Source organism: Larus michahellis, chromosome 5 (genome assembly GCF_964199755.1).
Source record: "Larus michahellis chromosome 5, bLarMic1.1, whole genome shotgun sequence".
Classification (NCBI taxonomy): domain Eukaryota; kingdom Metazoa; phylum Chordata; class Aves; order Charadriiformes; family Laridae; genus Larus; species Larus michahellis.
Window position 1 is genome coordinate 58727133 of NC_133900.1, and position 15008 is coordinate 58742140.

Consider the following 15008-nt stretch of genomic DNA (forward strand, 5'->3'; position numbering starts at 1 on the left):
AAAATTTGCCACTCCGCTAAACATTTTCCAGCAGAGGCAAAGGTCACCACACAGAGTACTTCAGCTTACTTGATCACAGGTTTGCTTTCTTACTTACCTCTCATGGATGCTGTAAAGGCAGTTTGCGGATCCACAGGGGTCCAGGGACCAGGTGAAAACCACTTTCTAGCCTTGCATTGATTTCAGCATTGACCATTTATGTGGTATTTGCAGCCTTTTCCTGTCAGACAGCCTACACGGCCCAGGGATGGCAAGAGAGCTGAGGTGAATGTCCTGAGGAAAATGCGGCTGCCGGCGCTTGGTGTGGCGAGCCAGGAGAATCCATACGGACGCTAGCCTGGGTGACCGTGGCATGGCCCTGGCGTGTGGTGTCCTCACCTCCTGGTGCAGCTGCGGACACCCGTGGGCGCCGGGCTGGCCGCACCACAGGCAGGTGTGGCCGAGGCACTGTGGAGGGACAGGGCACGGCCCCCGCCGGGCAGCTCATGGCTGAAGTTGAACCGAGAGCAGGAAGGAGCCTCTGCTCAGGGAGGCCGGCAGGAAAGCTAGGCTGTGGCCTCGCATCCCGCCGCCGCCGTCGTGACCGGGGCTCGCCTCAGGCAGAATGGGCGCCCGGCCCCGCTGGGGGCGGCCCCGCCGGCAGCCTCCCGAGCCCCTCCGCCGTGCCGGGGTCACCCTCCGCCCGCTCACACCTGTTGTGTCCACGGCACAGCCGGCGGTGCCAGGCGCGGCGAGTCCTGGCGAGGCTGCGCCGCCTCCGCCGGGAGCTCCGGGCGGAGCCTTCCCTCCTTCCCGTCCTCCCTCCCCCGGCTCCCGGAGCGCCCCGAGGCAGCGCCGGCTGCCTGCGCCGCCCGCTCCGCTGGGAGGAGGAGGCGGCGCCCCGAGCTACCGGCGTTGGGAGCAAAGCAAATAACAGTTCAGAGCACTGGGCGCCTTTCGGAGGGGAACACACATGTCCCACAAGCAGGGTATCTGGAAACGCTCTCCCTTCCCTCGGTCCTCCCCGGTACCCTCTTATCCCTCCGTTCCCTCCTCTGTCCCCTCCATCTCCCCTCCCCGCTTCCCAGGCTCTGCCGCCCCCCTCCGCCGCCCTCTTTCCTTCTCCCTTCCCCAGCCCTCTCTCTCCCCCAGGCCGGCCCTGGGTGCCCCGGACTGACTCTGCCTTTCCTCCCTGCCCAGCTGGCGGCCCTCCAGGCGAGAGCGCAGTTGACTGGTGCCTCTACCAGCTCAATGGAGCAGCCGAATTCGAGGTCTCTGAAGGTGAGTATGGGGGTGCTGAGGTGGGATGCGTCCCCTCGGCCACTGCCCTGGCGGGAGGCGTGTGGAGGAAGGTGGCCCACCGGTGGGAGAGCGGCCGCAGGATAACGTGGCAGCCGCCCCGGGCATGGGGCCTGTGGGGTGATGAAGATGGCGCGTGGGCCTAGTGCAGGAGGGGAGGTGGGCTGTCAGGGGGCAGCCGACGATGGTTTGCGTGTGTCGGTCTTCGTCTAAGTGTCTCATCTGGTTTTGCTTTGTTTTTTTTTTTTTGAGAAATCAGGTTTCGCAGATAGCGGCCTAGTGGCATCAGCCAGTTTGGCCTTGGCATTGGTGGCTACTGGTGTGAGGGAGGCTGTGTAGTACCTGCTGGAAAGTTTTCTGGCCTTTTTTTCTCCTCCCCTTAACTTTGAAGAGTGAGAGAACCTGGAAAGTTTTTTTTTTAAATATTCTGTGATCAGAAAAGGAACAGCCTTTGGGTGCCAGGGCAAGAAAGTCTCCCCTCTGTCTCTGAACCGCTTATGGTTTTGAACATGCAGAGTATTTAAACTTAAGATGTCAACCTGTATTTTCCAGCATGCCAGATGTGTAGCGTGCAGTGTCCACGAGCATATATCAGTGTCTGTTTTCAGTGAGTTAAGTGGAGCTGGGACCTCATCTCGACGTTTTGGTCTGCTGGTGTTATGCATTTCTGAGGAGAGTGCGTTTACTGTTTGTAAGGGCTTAAAATGCATCACAAGTTCAGCTGGACTGAAAAACTTCCCAATGCTGAGGGAAGTGGTGCTCTGTAATAGATTGGCTTCAGGTTAGACATTAGGGAAAGCTTTTCAACAGTGAAGCACTAAAATATATGGGATAGGTAGACAACGAAATCTCACTCACTTGACATGTTTAAGGTGTGTTTCACAAACATGGGTTGGAGTGATAAAGCTACAGGGGCTGGTAGATAGACTACCTGTTTGTGGTCTGTCTTAGCTTCATTATCTGTAATTCTGCGGGATGCGAAGTTTTGTGTTATGTCTTGTGTTTTGCTGTTTGGAGAAGTGATTTAAACCCCAGTGTACTAATAATAAGCTACAGCTTGACAAGGCTTTGGAGTGTGGTTGCTTCCCCTCCCTCCAGTTATTCCATGGTGGTTTATATTTCAAGGTATACTTAATAGCGTGTGTAATTGCATAATAAAGCAATTATCAAAATATGTTATGATTTTGTGCCTAGATTTTTTTTTTTGAGTGAAACTGCATACCAAACCAGATGTGATGACGATAGGTGGGGGTGGAAATTACATCCGTGTGAGGGAGTGTAATGAGTGAGTGACAGCATTTTTTAGGCGTCATAGAATGTGAAAAACAAGCTTTAGGTTGGCATTTACTTTCATTTAAAGATTTGAATGAGTAGAATCTGCTGCTTAACCTTTGGGTAAATACCAGTGTTTCAGCACTGCTTTGAGACTATTATGTTTTCTTCTCAACAGGTGTTTTATTCCTTTGATTTTTTTGGGTCATCTTTCGTCACATGACATAGTTTTTTAAATTAATTTGCTAACTTGGACTTCAGTTCTCTTTAACAGTGGCAATTTATGGATGCCCAATTTTACTCCATGACTTAAATGGAAATCTTACGCGTTTTCTCTTTACTCAGCATGGGAATATGTGAAATTCAGAGAACAGGAAACAGTCTGAAGCAGTGTGATTTGCTCACATAAGCTATAGAGTCAAAGTCATCTGCAGGTAGCAAACCCTGTTTATGTTAATAGGATTATATATAAATATAACATGCATTTTCCAGGATACACATTGTCTATTAAATGCCACTAATATCTGGGAACAGAAACAGCAATATAATCAGCACACTTTGCAGAAGTGAAAACAACATTTAAAAGAAAGGACCACTATGGCAGGTGGCTTGACCTCTTTTGCATGCCAGTGTTTTGGATTAAGTCCAAACCTTTTCCTTTTCTGAAATTTGCCTCTAAAATAACTTAAATTACACAGAGCCAAACAGAATCCTTAGCTTAAAATGGATTGTTCCTATGACTTCCAATGCTGATTTTTTTTTTTTTTCTATCCATCCTGATCCCATTTTTTTTTACTTTTCATAAAGGCTGCAGCTGCATTAGTTAGGACCACCTAATCAAAGGACAGAAGAACTAATTAATCTATATTAAATATTATTGTGTGTTTATCTGTCTAGCTATATATCTTTATATATAAACATGCATTAATATTCTAAGTTCAGTGAGTCCTTTGGGCACCTCTTGCTGCTTTTGCTATTGAATGTATGCAATGGCACTCTGTCAGTTAGACTTCAGAATTGTGTTCTGCAACATTTCTCTCTCAGACTAGGAAAGAAAACTATTCTATTTCCAAAAATAGATATGTTAGATGAAAAACATTCATTTACATAACAGAAAAGCAAAATTGCATATTTCAAATGCAAGGAAAAATAGTTTAGTAAGTAAAACATCAGAATCAAAGCCAAGATAATCATGTTTGATTTAGTCTTGCTGCCTTGATACAAAACCTTATTTCAAATATTGCTACTTCTATAATTAACGCCTAAGTGCAAAATATATTTTATTCATGCTAAAGATCTCAAAGCACTTTGCACACATTAAGTGCAGCCTCACAAAAGCTATATGAAGAACAGTATTAGAGTATCCATTTACAGGCTAGCAAAATGAAATATAGAAGTTAAGGATGTAATTTTTACAGAAGCTGAATGTCAGCTATTAAGCAGTTAGTACTTGGGACTTCTGAAAAGTCAGATCTTGTGTGATTTGCCCAAACTACCTGGTGGACTGCTAACAGGACTGCTTATTCCAAACTCTTTTCTTTAAGTTCTACATCACATTAACTTCTTGAAAAATTTGTATAAATTAAAGCCAGTTTGAAATATTTTATGCTGTGAATTCTAAGCTGGCATTATGTTATTCTAGATAGCATTACATTCAATAGTGTTTATATGGTTAATGAAAAGATTGAGTCAAAAATCATATTTTTAGTTTTCACTCTTGAAGTTAGCTCATTGGAAACATGAAATTGGTTTACAGTGTGAATTTTCTTATCATCCATTTTGTAACTTTATGCTCTTGTGTGGTTGAAAGCCCTGTTACCATTAGTGTCTTGTGAATCATGATGTGAACTTTCCTGTTACTTACCTTATTCCTCTCTAACTTTCTCTTTTATTTCTGAGTAATTTGAAGAGAGATTTATTGAGAAGATAAAATGGATAATATGCTATTTTGTTGTAAAGGTACATTTGAATAATATACCATTTGAAGGAGCTAGAAGACTTGTGAACTGCTGCATTTGAATTTAGTCACTTTCAGGTTTACCTCCAATAGCTTTTTGTTTACTGTAATTTTCAATCAAAGACAATAAGTCTGGATTTGTTTCAATACTGTCTTTTCCATTATTCCACAAATTCTATGGAAAGCAATGTGATTGCACAAACTTAGAACTGAAGTAATGTCCTTGTGAGTCATGCCTTCATTAGTAAGGCCTAATTAAATAGGAAGGCTCCATCTGTAGATGCTTTCGCATCTCCATCCTTTTATAGCTGAACCAAACAATTGATTTTTCCTTGGTCTCATAAAAAGGCATGGTAGCAGTTCTTTCCTTAACACTTCACGGTTTACCAACATTTCCTTTATACTATGATCACCATGAATGGATGTTATGTTTCCATGAGGCCTTAGTTGGATGGGTACGCTTTGCAGTGCTGGGCTCCCAGCTGTTTAATTTGGAGATGTAGCGAAATGAAACGTGCCTCTTCTGTACCCCACAATTCTGGATTTCTCCAGAGGTAACCAAGGTGCTTGGAAGGGACCGGCATACCCCTTGTCTCACCCCAGTGTACATTTAGGACACTACTATCTTGCATACAGCACTGCAAGGTACGTCACAGGGCTTGCGTGCACCCTAGTGTCCCCTCTGATGCCATGCGTGTGGATGATACTGTTATTCCAGTCCTACTTCGTACATCCCTGTTTATACATTCAGCAACTCCCTGTGTTTAATACCTCTATATTTTACAGTCGCTTATGTTGGTGTTTAGTTGGTTAACTGTCACTGCTGTCTGGGAGCTGCAGCGGCACGGGAAAAGGACTCCTGTCTGAAAAGCGTTATCATCATGCTTTGCTCCCGTTATGACATTATATCACAGAATCACAGAATCTTAGTGGTTGGAAGGGACCTTTGAGATCATCGAGTCCAACCACATAAAAAAAAAAGAAAAAAAAAAGCACCCACCAACTAAACTCCACACCCACAACCCCACACACAACTCCCCACCACAAACCAATAATCTTGGGCACTAGAGCATGCCCTGAAGAGCCATGTCTACACGTTTCCTAAATACCTCCAGGGATGGTGACTCCACCACCTCCCTGGGCAGGTTGTTCCAGTGCCTGACCACTCTTTCAGTAAAGTAATTCTTCCTAATATCTAATCTAAATCTCCCTTGCCCCAGCTTCATACCATTTCCTCTGGTCCTGTCGTTATTCCCTTGGGAGAAGAGGCCAGCCCCTGCCTCTCTACAGTTTCCTTTCAGGTAGTTGTAGAGGGCAATGAGGTCTCCCCTCAGCCTCCTCTTCTCCAAACTAAACATGCCCAGCTCCCTCAGCCTCTCCTCATAGGACTTGTTCTCCAGACCCCTCACCAGCTTGGTGGCTCTCCTCTGGACACGCTCCAGCACTTCAATGTCTTTCCTGTAGTGAGGGGCCCAAAACTGAACACAGTACTCGAGGTGAGGCCTCACCAGTGCTGAGTACAGAGGCACGATGACTTCTCTACTCCTGATGGCCGCGCTATTCCTGATACAAGCCAGGATGCTACTGGCCTTCTTGGCCACCTGGGCACACTGCTGGCTCATGTTAAGCCGGCTGTCCACTAACACTCCCAGGTCCTTTTCTGCTGGGCAGCTTTCCAGCCACTCTTCCCCAAGCCTGTAGCGTTGCCCGGGGTTGTTGTGACCAAAATGCAGGACCCGGCACTTGGCCTTATTAAACCTCATGCCATTGGCCTTGGCCCATTGATCCAACCTGTCTAGATCCCTCTGTAAAGCCTTCCGACCCTCAAGCAGATCAACACTCCCACCTAGTTTGGTGTCATCTGCAAACTTACTGAGGGTGCATTCAATCCCCTTGTCTAGATCATCAATAAAGATATTGAACAAGACTGGCCCCAAAACTGAGCCCTGAGGGACACCACTGATGACCGGCCACCAACCAGATTTTGCTCTGTTAATCACAACTCTCTGGGCACGGCCATCCAGCCAGTTTTTTATCCAGCGGAGGGTATGTGGCTGTGTAAGACCAGACCCAATAAATAACTCTTTGCAAGAAAACGTGGGTATTTGATTATGCTTCTGTTTGTTGCTGCACAATCTGACATTAAGTTTCAATATGAAAATTTCAGCATGATAGACAAAGAGGAAGGATTAAGGTATGTTGAAGTTATATTTATTTATATAGTAGCTTACTTCTAGTGATATTTATCTACAATAATAGTCGATTCTGTGATATTTTTATCTGTTGTTTATGGAGTCTTTGTTTATCTGTGGCATGGGTCTTGTAAGAATCTCTGATTCAAATATTTCTGTAGATTACTGTAAAAAAAAAAATACAATACTTCTTGAGTGACAATAAAATACCAGAAGGTATGTCCTTGTTATGAAAAGGAAAAGGTGAGTGCATTATTTACATTTCTCAAATGCTGTTTCCTCATTTTGTGTTTTGAATTAAGAGTTGGTTTGATTTTTATGGAGTAAATTAATTTAATTAAGTACATTAAGGTTATTTAATTGCAGTGATTTATAAAATACTTGCTTTCATAGTGTTTCTATTGGAACTTAATATGGGTGCTAGAGTGTGTTTTCTCCTAAGAGTCATTAAGTGTAATTTGCCCATAAAACAAATACTTTTTTAACACTTTGTTAATTCTTTTCTTTTGTAAATATCTGACTGAAGACGTTAGCTCCTTTCCAGTAACCTGAAAAGTGGTATTGCTACTTAGATGAAGCTTAAAAAAAATGGACTAAGCTTTTTTTTTTTTAAACCAGATTTTCAGATTTTTTTGCCCTTTACAAGGACTCCACTCACTCCCTCTAACATGCTGTACTTGTTTAGCTCTGGCTCTTTGATGCCACAAGTTGCGGCCTTCATCATCTCAGTTTCCAGGATGTGGTCTTCAGCCAATTGCCTTTTTAGTCTCTAATCTCCCATTGATCCTTTTTCTTTCCTTCCAGTCTTCCCCTTTTTAATATCTTTAGTTACACACTTGGTTGGATTTTCTAGTTTCTGTTGATTTCCTCGGCTCTGGTTTTAATTTCCCATTGTCCTCTGTAACTCTTCTCTCTGCTAAGGGGATTGTGGGGGGTCTCAGTCCATTGACTGTTGCAGAGTCTGGCAAAGGGGTCTCCCCTCTGTGTCACTGGAAGTCTGCCATTTGCAGCAGGTGCCTGCACAGCAAATCTTAGCTCTTTTCCCTCTGTCTTTCACTATTTCCAGGTCTACAAGGCTTACCATTTTATGCGATCCTTTCAGTTCCATCCAAATAACTCCTGGCAATTTTGGTTTTATCTGTGCTTGAATGATCAGAATTTCCTTGGGTGTTTCAGTTGGCCGCATCCTTTAAGATGCACTTGGTAATACATATCATGAAAGATGAAATCACGCTGTTGTGGGGCTGATTATGCAGGTATTAGCAAGTCAAAAATCATGCTTTCAAGTTATCTAGTCTAGAATTTAACAGGGACATCTTTTATGCTCCCCTTTTCTCATTAAATGTGCAATAATTTAATTTATGTAATGATTTTGTTATAAATAATAACGCTGATGAAGTAAACAGTGATTTCATTGGGGCCAGAACTTTGGCATTTAGACTAATTTTTGTATTTAAGTCAAACATTATCATTCAGCTTGAATAGTGACGGACAATTTAAAGAGTATAGAATTGCCTGTGGTTCCAGCTGAGAGGCAGAAAAATCACCAGGCTTTCACAAAGCCTTCCTTTCCATTATAGGTCAAGTCAGAAAGCCAAGGTTCCTTTATGGAGTTGAGTTTTATATAGGGGTAGAGAGTACCCATTTTCTGATCTTTCCAGTTCCACTTTACAAATGTGTGCAGAAATTGCCCGAGCTGTCTTGGAGAATGGCTGAATAGCTCATGTGCAGAGAAGCTTTTCCCGCTGTCCAGTTTTTTTCTGTGTGAACCTGTCAAAACGGAAAGAAATTCCAAGAAGACAAGATTCTTCTGTTTCAAGAATTACAACCCAGAAACTTAACTTCTGCGGATATGAAATCAAAAGTCACATTGCAAGCCATACAAGTGGGAAAGTGACCTGTTTTAAATATTCTTATTTATCAGTTCTTTTCTGTGAAAGGCGGTAAAATGCATTTGTCATCAAAATGTGGAGAGATTTAAAGCAAGAAGAAAATATCTTTTCTTTTGCATGTTTGCACTATCTGATGAAAAAAATTCCAAAACGATACCAAATTATTCGGGGGTTTTAACCACCTTTCTCTCCTACTGTGCTGCTCAGATATAAACTCTTTATTCTAAGTAATAGTAGCTCACAACCTTTTAAGTCTCTATGTGATCACCTAATGGTATGTGACAGAACCCCCAAATAGTGAAAGGTGGTGTTTACTGGCCAAATTCCGCATCTTGCCATTTAAGTTGAATTGTCATTGTTTGGTGATCCAGAAGAGGGAGCTACCTCATAAATTTCTAGCAGTTTTGAACTTAACAAAGTCTCTTTTAAAACCCCTCATGGATTTTTTTTTTTTTTTTTTTTTTTTTTTTTTTGATTTAAGATTGGATCCAGAGATTTCATGTGATGCCTTTTTGGTCACTCCGTTCATAGTTTGTTGATACAATGATTGCAGTCCCTTTTATTTGATCTGATGAGTCTTTTTAAACATAGATGTTTCTGGTTAGCATGCCATGGATGTTTATAGACATTTTCTGTAGCAAGCACGAAGAACTTTGTGGTGGCTGGCCTTCCTCAGTGCAATTCCATCTGAGATGGAGGTGGCTTCTGGGCCATTGTACAATTTTTTTCTGTTTCTTCTGTTTGTCCTAGTAAGTGGATACAGATGGTACTTTGAAAATAGCAATATATAAGTAAAATAGCCAAACTAATGAATGTGCACACTATGATCCCCTTTGTCTTTCTCTCTTATTTTTTCTTTTTTTTTTTTTTTGAACTGCAGTGCAATTTAGAGTGCATTAATACACCATTTATGAGCTATAAAAGTGAAGGACTATGAGGTACAGGGAGAAGGCATTATAACAGGCACTTATTAAAACTTGTACTGATGGTCAGGAGGGAGACCAGACTTCTCTGGGCATATTTTAAAGTGCATGATTTAGCTATGTTATGGTATTCGTTGGTGGTTGGAACTCTAGATTGCTACCTGCTATAATGTTAAATCTTGCCAAAGCTATCATACCTCCAGGTTCATTGTTGGTGATTTTGGGTTGAGAACTGATGCAGTGATGTGACTTAATTTCCTAAGGTAACTGGAGTACTGAGAAACAGGTGAGTCTTTTTCCAACTGAATAATATGTTCCCTGTATTTTGTCATTAAGAGCTAAGGACAATGCTCTTAGTATTATGACGCTTGTCTTTGGTTTTCATCAATAGGGGTGAATACAGCACTGTGCTGCTTATTTCTTTGTGGGTGATCACCCTTATGCATTTCAGGTGAATTTTGAGGTGTCAATGGAGCCTTCTTTTTCTGGAGGTAAATGTGGGGTAGTAAAAGTCCTTGCAGTGCCTCTGAAGGGTGAGAAAGAAGCATGTCATTTGTTGTTGACATTGAAAACTGCTGCATGTTGTAGTATCCTGCTGTTGACTTACTTCAGATTTCCAATTAGTAAATCTCTAAATATGGTTGCTTTCAGGGAGAGTACCACAGGATTCCATTCATACCTGTAATGGATACATGTGGTATATTGTCATGTGGCCTTCAGGTTACATATGCAAACTGCTCTGTTAGAGCACTTAGACGTAACATTAAGAAGTCGTGTACAACATTCCAAAACTTAAATGTACCAACACAAGGAACTCTGTGGCTTATTTTGAGTTATTTTGTAAAATACCTTTGGAAATTCATTATGTATTTTTTACATGCACACAAATGTACGCATGCACACACTTTTTTCTGATGTTCATGCAAGATTTGTATAAAAATCAAAGGATGTTAAATTAATCAATGTACATGTGTTTGACTTTTTCTTCCTCCAGAAGTTTTCAGAATAAGTACATAAATACTGTTTGGTTTATAGACATAATATTTTGCACGTGTATGATACATGGCTATTATAGTTCAAAAATATAGTATTTTAAAATATTTGTATCTTCTTAAAACTGATGACCTATTTGTATATTTTTAATTCTTCCATTAAATACAATTTTTTTTCAGAATGCATACATTCACCAGATGTTTTGACTATATTTATTTACAAGCATATTTTATAGAGGCTCATGTCACAGTGAACAGGGTTGACAGCTGGGCTGATTGCAGGAATAAGTGAAATGTTAACCTCATAAATCTTTCTCCACCTATCGTATTATATAACTTTTACAAAATATTCAGAAGTATGATGCAAGAGACAGTTTCATTATTTTAGTTGGAACCATTTTGGTATTGCAGTTAAAGATGATGTATTCAATTCAGAGACAATTATGTCTAGACAGTAAAAGGGGCCATTGATTTGACATTCTATTCATAGAGAGGGCATGTGTCATTCAAAAGGGAGTTGTAAAACTATTTAGCACAGTTGCATCCTTTGTGATGTGCCTTTCCATTTCCAACAACTACCATAACTTATTACCATATTTAGTAGAGTCTTCTTGGAATCCGGAAACAAAAGGAACCCACAGTTTCTTTGGGAGATACGAATTATGTTAATGTTCTTTGTCTTTATACCTAGAATAAACTGTGTTATGACTAGTCTCAAAGATGCAAAGTAGAAGTGTTATTCTTGCAAGACTTAATGGTTTCTTGTTAGATCTGTCTTACTGAGTAATCATCAAGAACTTTAACATTTTTAATACAAAGACCGGTTTTTGTTGATATCTGTTTTTGTCTATCAGATAACTCATATTTTTGAAGGTTCTCTGATAAGCTCTTGTGTTAGCTGCTTTGAATGCTGCTTTGAAATGGAATGTTTATTCTGGAAATATCCTGCGTTTCAGATTTTGTCTATTTGCAAGAAGCCCTAACTTTGAGTCCATAGTGATATGCAAAGTAGATATAATCAATTTAAAATAAGGGTGAGCTCACATTTTAAGATTACTTCTTCCTTTTCATGCACTACAATTTGAAAAATTCCAAATGTGTTTTTCTTCCCTTAAGGTTTTTTATATGAACAGATTTTTTTGTTTCTTAAGCTTGACAAGCTGTTACGTTCATTGCATGCTGTCTCCTCTATTCTAAACCAGGAAAGCACAGCCATATTTCACTTTGACTGCCTTTCCTGGGTTCCTTAGAGGCTTTGCTCCCTAAAAACACTTGATCTAGTGAAACGTTCACCTTGTCTAAGTGGAAGGTAAGGAGACCTTGTGGGTGTGCCAAGTGCATTGAGAGTGTAGCTGTGCATTGGTGTTTCTTCAGAAAGGTGCCACCGTGCCTCAGGAACTTTGTGGCTTCATGTTGCTTTTTGATTTCCCCCTTTCCTCATGCTCCTCCACAGTAATTAAAAATCTTACTTAAAACATAATACCTATGTTGACTTTTCTGGAAGTAGCAACTGTGCAATGCAATTTATTTCAATTTTAAAATAGTGCAATTATTAACTTGGTATTTCCGATTTCTGATCTGATGATTTTAGAGGCATAATTGTTCAGTGACAATTCCAAAAATGCACAGAGGTGTGTTAAAGGACTGACTCCCTTTTTCCTGATGATGTCAGAATGTAAAATGTACTAGTGAAGGAACAGTAAAAAGAATATTTTGAGTCAATGAAACTGACCTCAGAGTTTGAGCTTCTTGATTCTACCATGAGACAAAACGCCTCTGCTAAAGAATATCTCTAGTAACAGTGAGAGGCTGCCTCCCTTCTATGCTGAGTTGAGTCTCTGTAGCAGGCTGTGACCTATATTACACGTCAAATGTCAGTCCTCAATACTCTTATGGCAGAAACCGCTTCCTTTTACTGCGTTTTCTTGAAGTATCCAGAGCAATGCCCGTGCTGAGTGGGGCTAGGCAATACTGACTTTGACAGCCCTGTCGCACTTGCAAAGCACACTCGCTCACTTGCAAAGCATCTGACAAACGTGTGTGTTTATCCTCTCATCAGATACCTGAAAGAAAGCATGTACTCAAACCCTGTGGTTAAAAAGTTGAACAAATAAAGGAAGATTGCAAAACCAAACTTTTGATGACATCATTGCACACTGCTATTTCTGTAGGTTCCCTGCTGCATTTGACTCACAGGTTTTATGTGGCTCTGTTTTACTACTTGTGTATGCAGTGTGAGAATAATTATAGTGCTGTACTTCTCCAGACCTGGAGCTGCGTGTTGTTTCTTTGGTGAGAGTAGTTAAATATGTAACCATCCATGTAGGTTCTTTTTTCCTTTTTCTGGGAAAAAAACAGCAAATGCTTACCTATGTTAATGTAACATTTGAGTTCAGATGATAGCATAAGTCAAGAAATTCAAAGATACAGTTCCCACAGCAACCATAATTCAACCTCATTGCTGTGAAAGCACAAAAGCCTACACCAAATACCATGCAGAATACTGCATATATGCAAGTGTGTGAGATACAGTTGCTAGGAGAGCCATAAATTTTAATTTCCAGAGGTTTTTTAGATTCACATTTTATATCTTTTATTATTATTTGTGTTTTATCAAAACAGTGCAGTAATGAAAAACTGGGGCCAGTTGTATTAGTGTATATTTTTGCTTTCTTGTAATGTACAAACAATAGATTATATTACTATCTCTGTCTTTTTGTCATGTTTTCCTTTATGTCTAAGTGAGTAATATTGAATGTGAAATATAATCTGGCCTGCTTCCTTATCTGGTTCTATGTTTTTTTTTCTCTTTATTTAGCCCTGTTCTTGAACTGCAGCTAATGAGGTCTATTCGTTTTCCTACCAAGGATAAATAAACTACATATCCACATGTAGTCATACATCTTGTTATTCAACCATATCCATAGCTTAAGGTTCCATTATAAAATATCTCAAAGCATATGGAATATATTTATTTTCAATATCTATTAGGATTCTTTTGGTTTCTTTGTTTGCCATATAAGTCTGCCAATTCCTTAATTTGGTCATGTTAGACATGTTTCATTATTATCACAGTTAGTGAAGAGGTGGAAGTGTCCTTGTTTTGAAATGAGAAATATGTAAATATTTCAACTATGGTACTTACTTGGCACAGAAAACGTTTTATAAATAACGTTTACAGTTTTTCCAGAAGTTGGTTGGCTGAAATAGCTATATGGTATGTTTTACTTAACCTTTCAGATCTGGCCAGTGGAGAGAGACACTGTAATGTTTGAAGGTTGGTATATTAAGTCCCATTCACATGGGTGATTATTATATCTGTAGGCTGGATTGAAAATTCATGATTACTTAAAAAAAAAATCCCTTTGACTGAGGCATATGCTAATGCCTCATAATTTATTTGAAAAAAAAATAATCACGATGTAACTGTATCTCACCAGTCATTTAAAAAAAAAAAAAAAAGAAGGAAGTGACATGGGATAGGGAAGGTTAATGATAAGATTTTCTCTTCAGTAGACTACAAAAAATTCAATTTGGGCTTCATCTAGTTTCTACCGGACTGATTTTTCTCAGCCTTCCATCACATTTTAGCCTGCAATATCAGCCCTTTTATGGATGGTCTGGGCAGAGCTGAAAGACTGATTGGATGTGAAAATGTTCTCCTTGGGAAATCCTTGGATCCTGTCCTTCCCAGATAGTTAGGCAATCTGCTCTAGGAAACCTGTTTTGACAGTGCTTGTTATCTCTGCTAGGCAGAGTCCTATAGGGACCGTCACAGCCTACCTCAAAGCCAGGGTTAAGGGAATTCACTCTGCAGCCCACCGCCTTCCCAAAGCTTTTATTGTTCTGTTTCATTTTGTTCAAAAGCTAGTTAGGAACTGCATGCATATTACTGTACATGGGTTTAAAATAAAGATAGTTTGTATGAAATGTGGGTTTTCTCGTGTAAGAATTTATGGACTGAAGTTTGAACTCCAGCTGAAAATTATACCAAAACATTCCCAGTGGCTCAACAATTTGTTAATAGATAAACGCAGAAAGATAGTTAAATTCTGGCTACCATCTGATCAAGAGTTGGTCTAGTCTTTCAACGGGGACCGTACTGAAATGAGGAAGGGGACTGGGAATTGTGAATCGTGGGAATTCTTCAAGGGGCAGGCAGAGTGCTGGAATTTGAGTGTAATCCTGGATAAAGATTTGATGCATGAGGCTGCATGTACTGCTGAAAGAAGACCCTCTTCGATATAGTGAATACCTCGGGTGTAGGTTTTGTGTAAGAACTATGTTGTGGTCATAATCTTGTATCGACATTCTGATGACATTTCTTGCTCCAATGTATCTAGCTTATATTTTGGGGCTTTCTCAAAGTGTGAATAGTTACAAGGGTCTTTTTATTTTCTTCTGTTTATCCTCTTACACCTAATAGTTGTGGTGTTAATATTTGAACTGAAATAAATAGGGTCAAACTTCAGTGGAAACTAAGAGCTGCGTTGGGATGATTA

The 15008-nt window shown here is 40.5% G+C and overlaps 2 protein-coding genes across 5 annotated transcripts in view; one reads left to right on the plus strand and one right to left on the minus strand.

Annotated features, from left to right (window-relative positions):
- Positions 1 to 218, minus strand: part of MAN2B2 (mannosidase alpha class 2B member 2) — a 35701-nt gene extending 35483 nt beyond the window's left edge. For both annotated transcript variants that reach the window (XM_074587536.1, XM_074587534.1), the window contains exon 1: positions 98 to 218. In XM_074587536.1, coding sequence (XP_074443637.1) covers positions 98 to 104 — 7 coding nt within the window. In that variant the 5' untranslated portion in view covers positions 105 to 218. The remainder of the gene's footprint in view (positions 1 to 97) is intronic.
- A 597-nt stretch (positions 219 to 815) lies between these two features.
- PPP2R2C (protein phosphatase 2 regulatory subunit Bgamma) overlaps positions 816 to 15008 on the plus strand; it is a 199009-nt gene continuing 184816 nt past the window's right edge. Inside the window, exons 1-2 of one of the 3 annotated variants that reach the window (XM_074587542.1) lie at positions 816 to 968; positions 1180 to 1260. Coding sequence is in view for 1 of the 3 variants with exons in the window: in XM_074587537.1 (XP_074443638.1) it covers positions 953 to 968; positions 1180 to 1260 (97 nt within the window). In the remaining 2 variants the exon portion in view is untranslated. The remainder of the gene's footprint in view (positions 969 to 1179; positions 1261 to 15008) is intronic. The other 2 variants (XM_074587537.1, XM_074587547.1) reach the window with 2 other exon arrangements.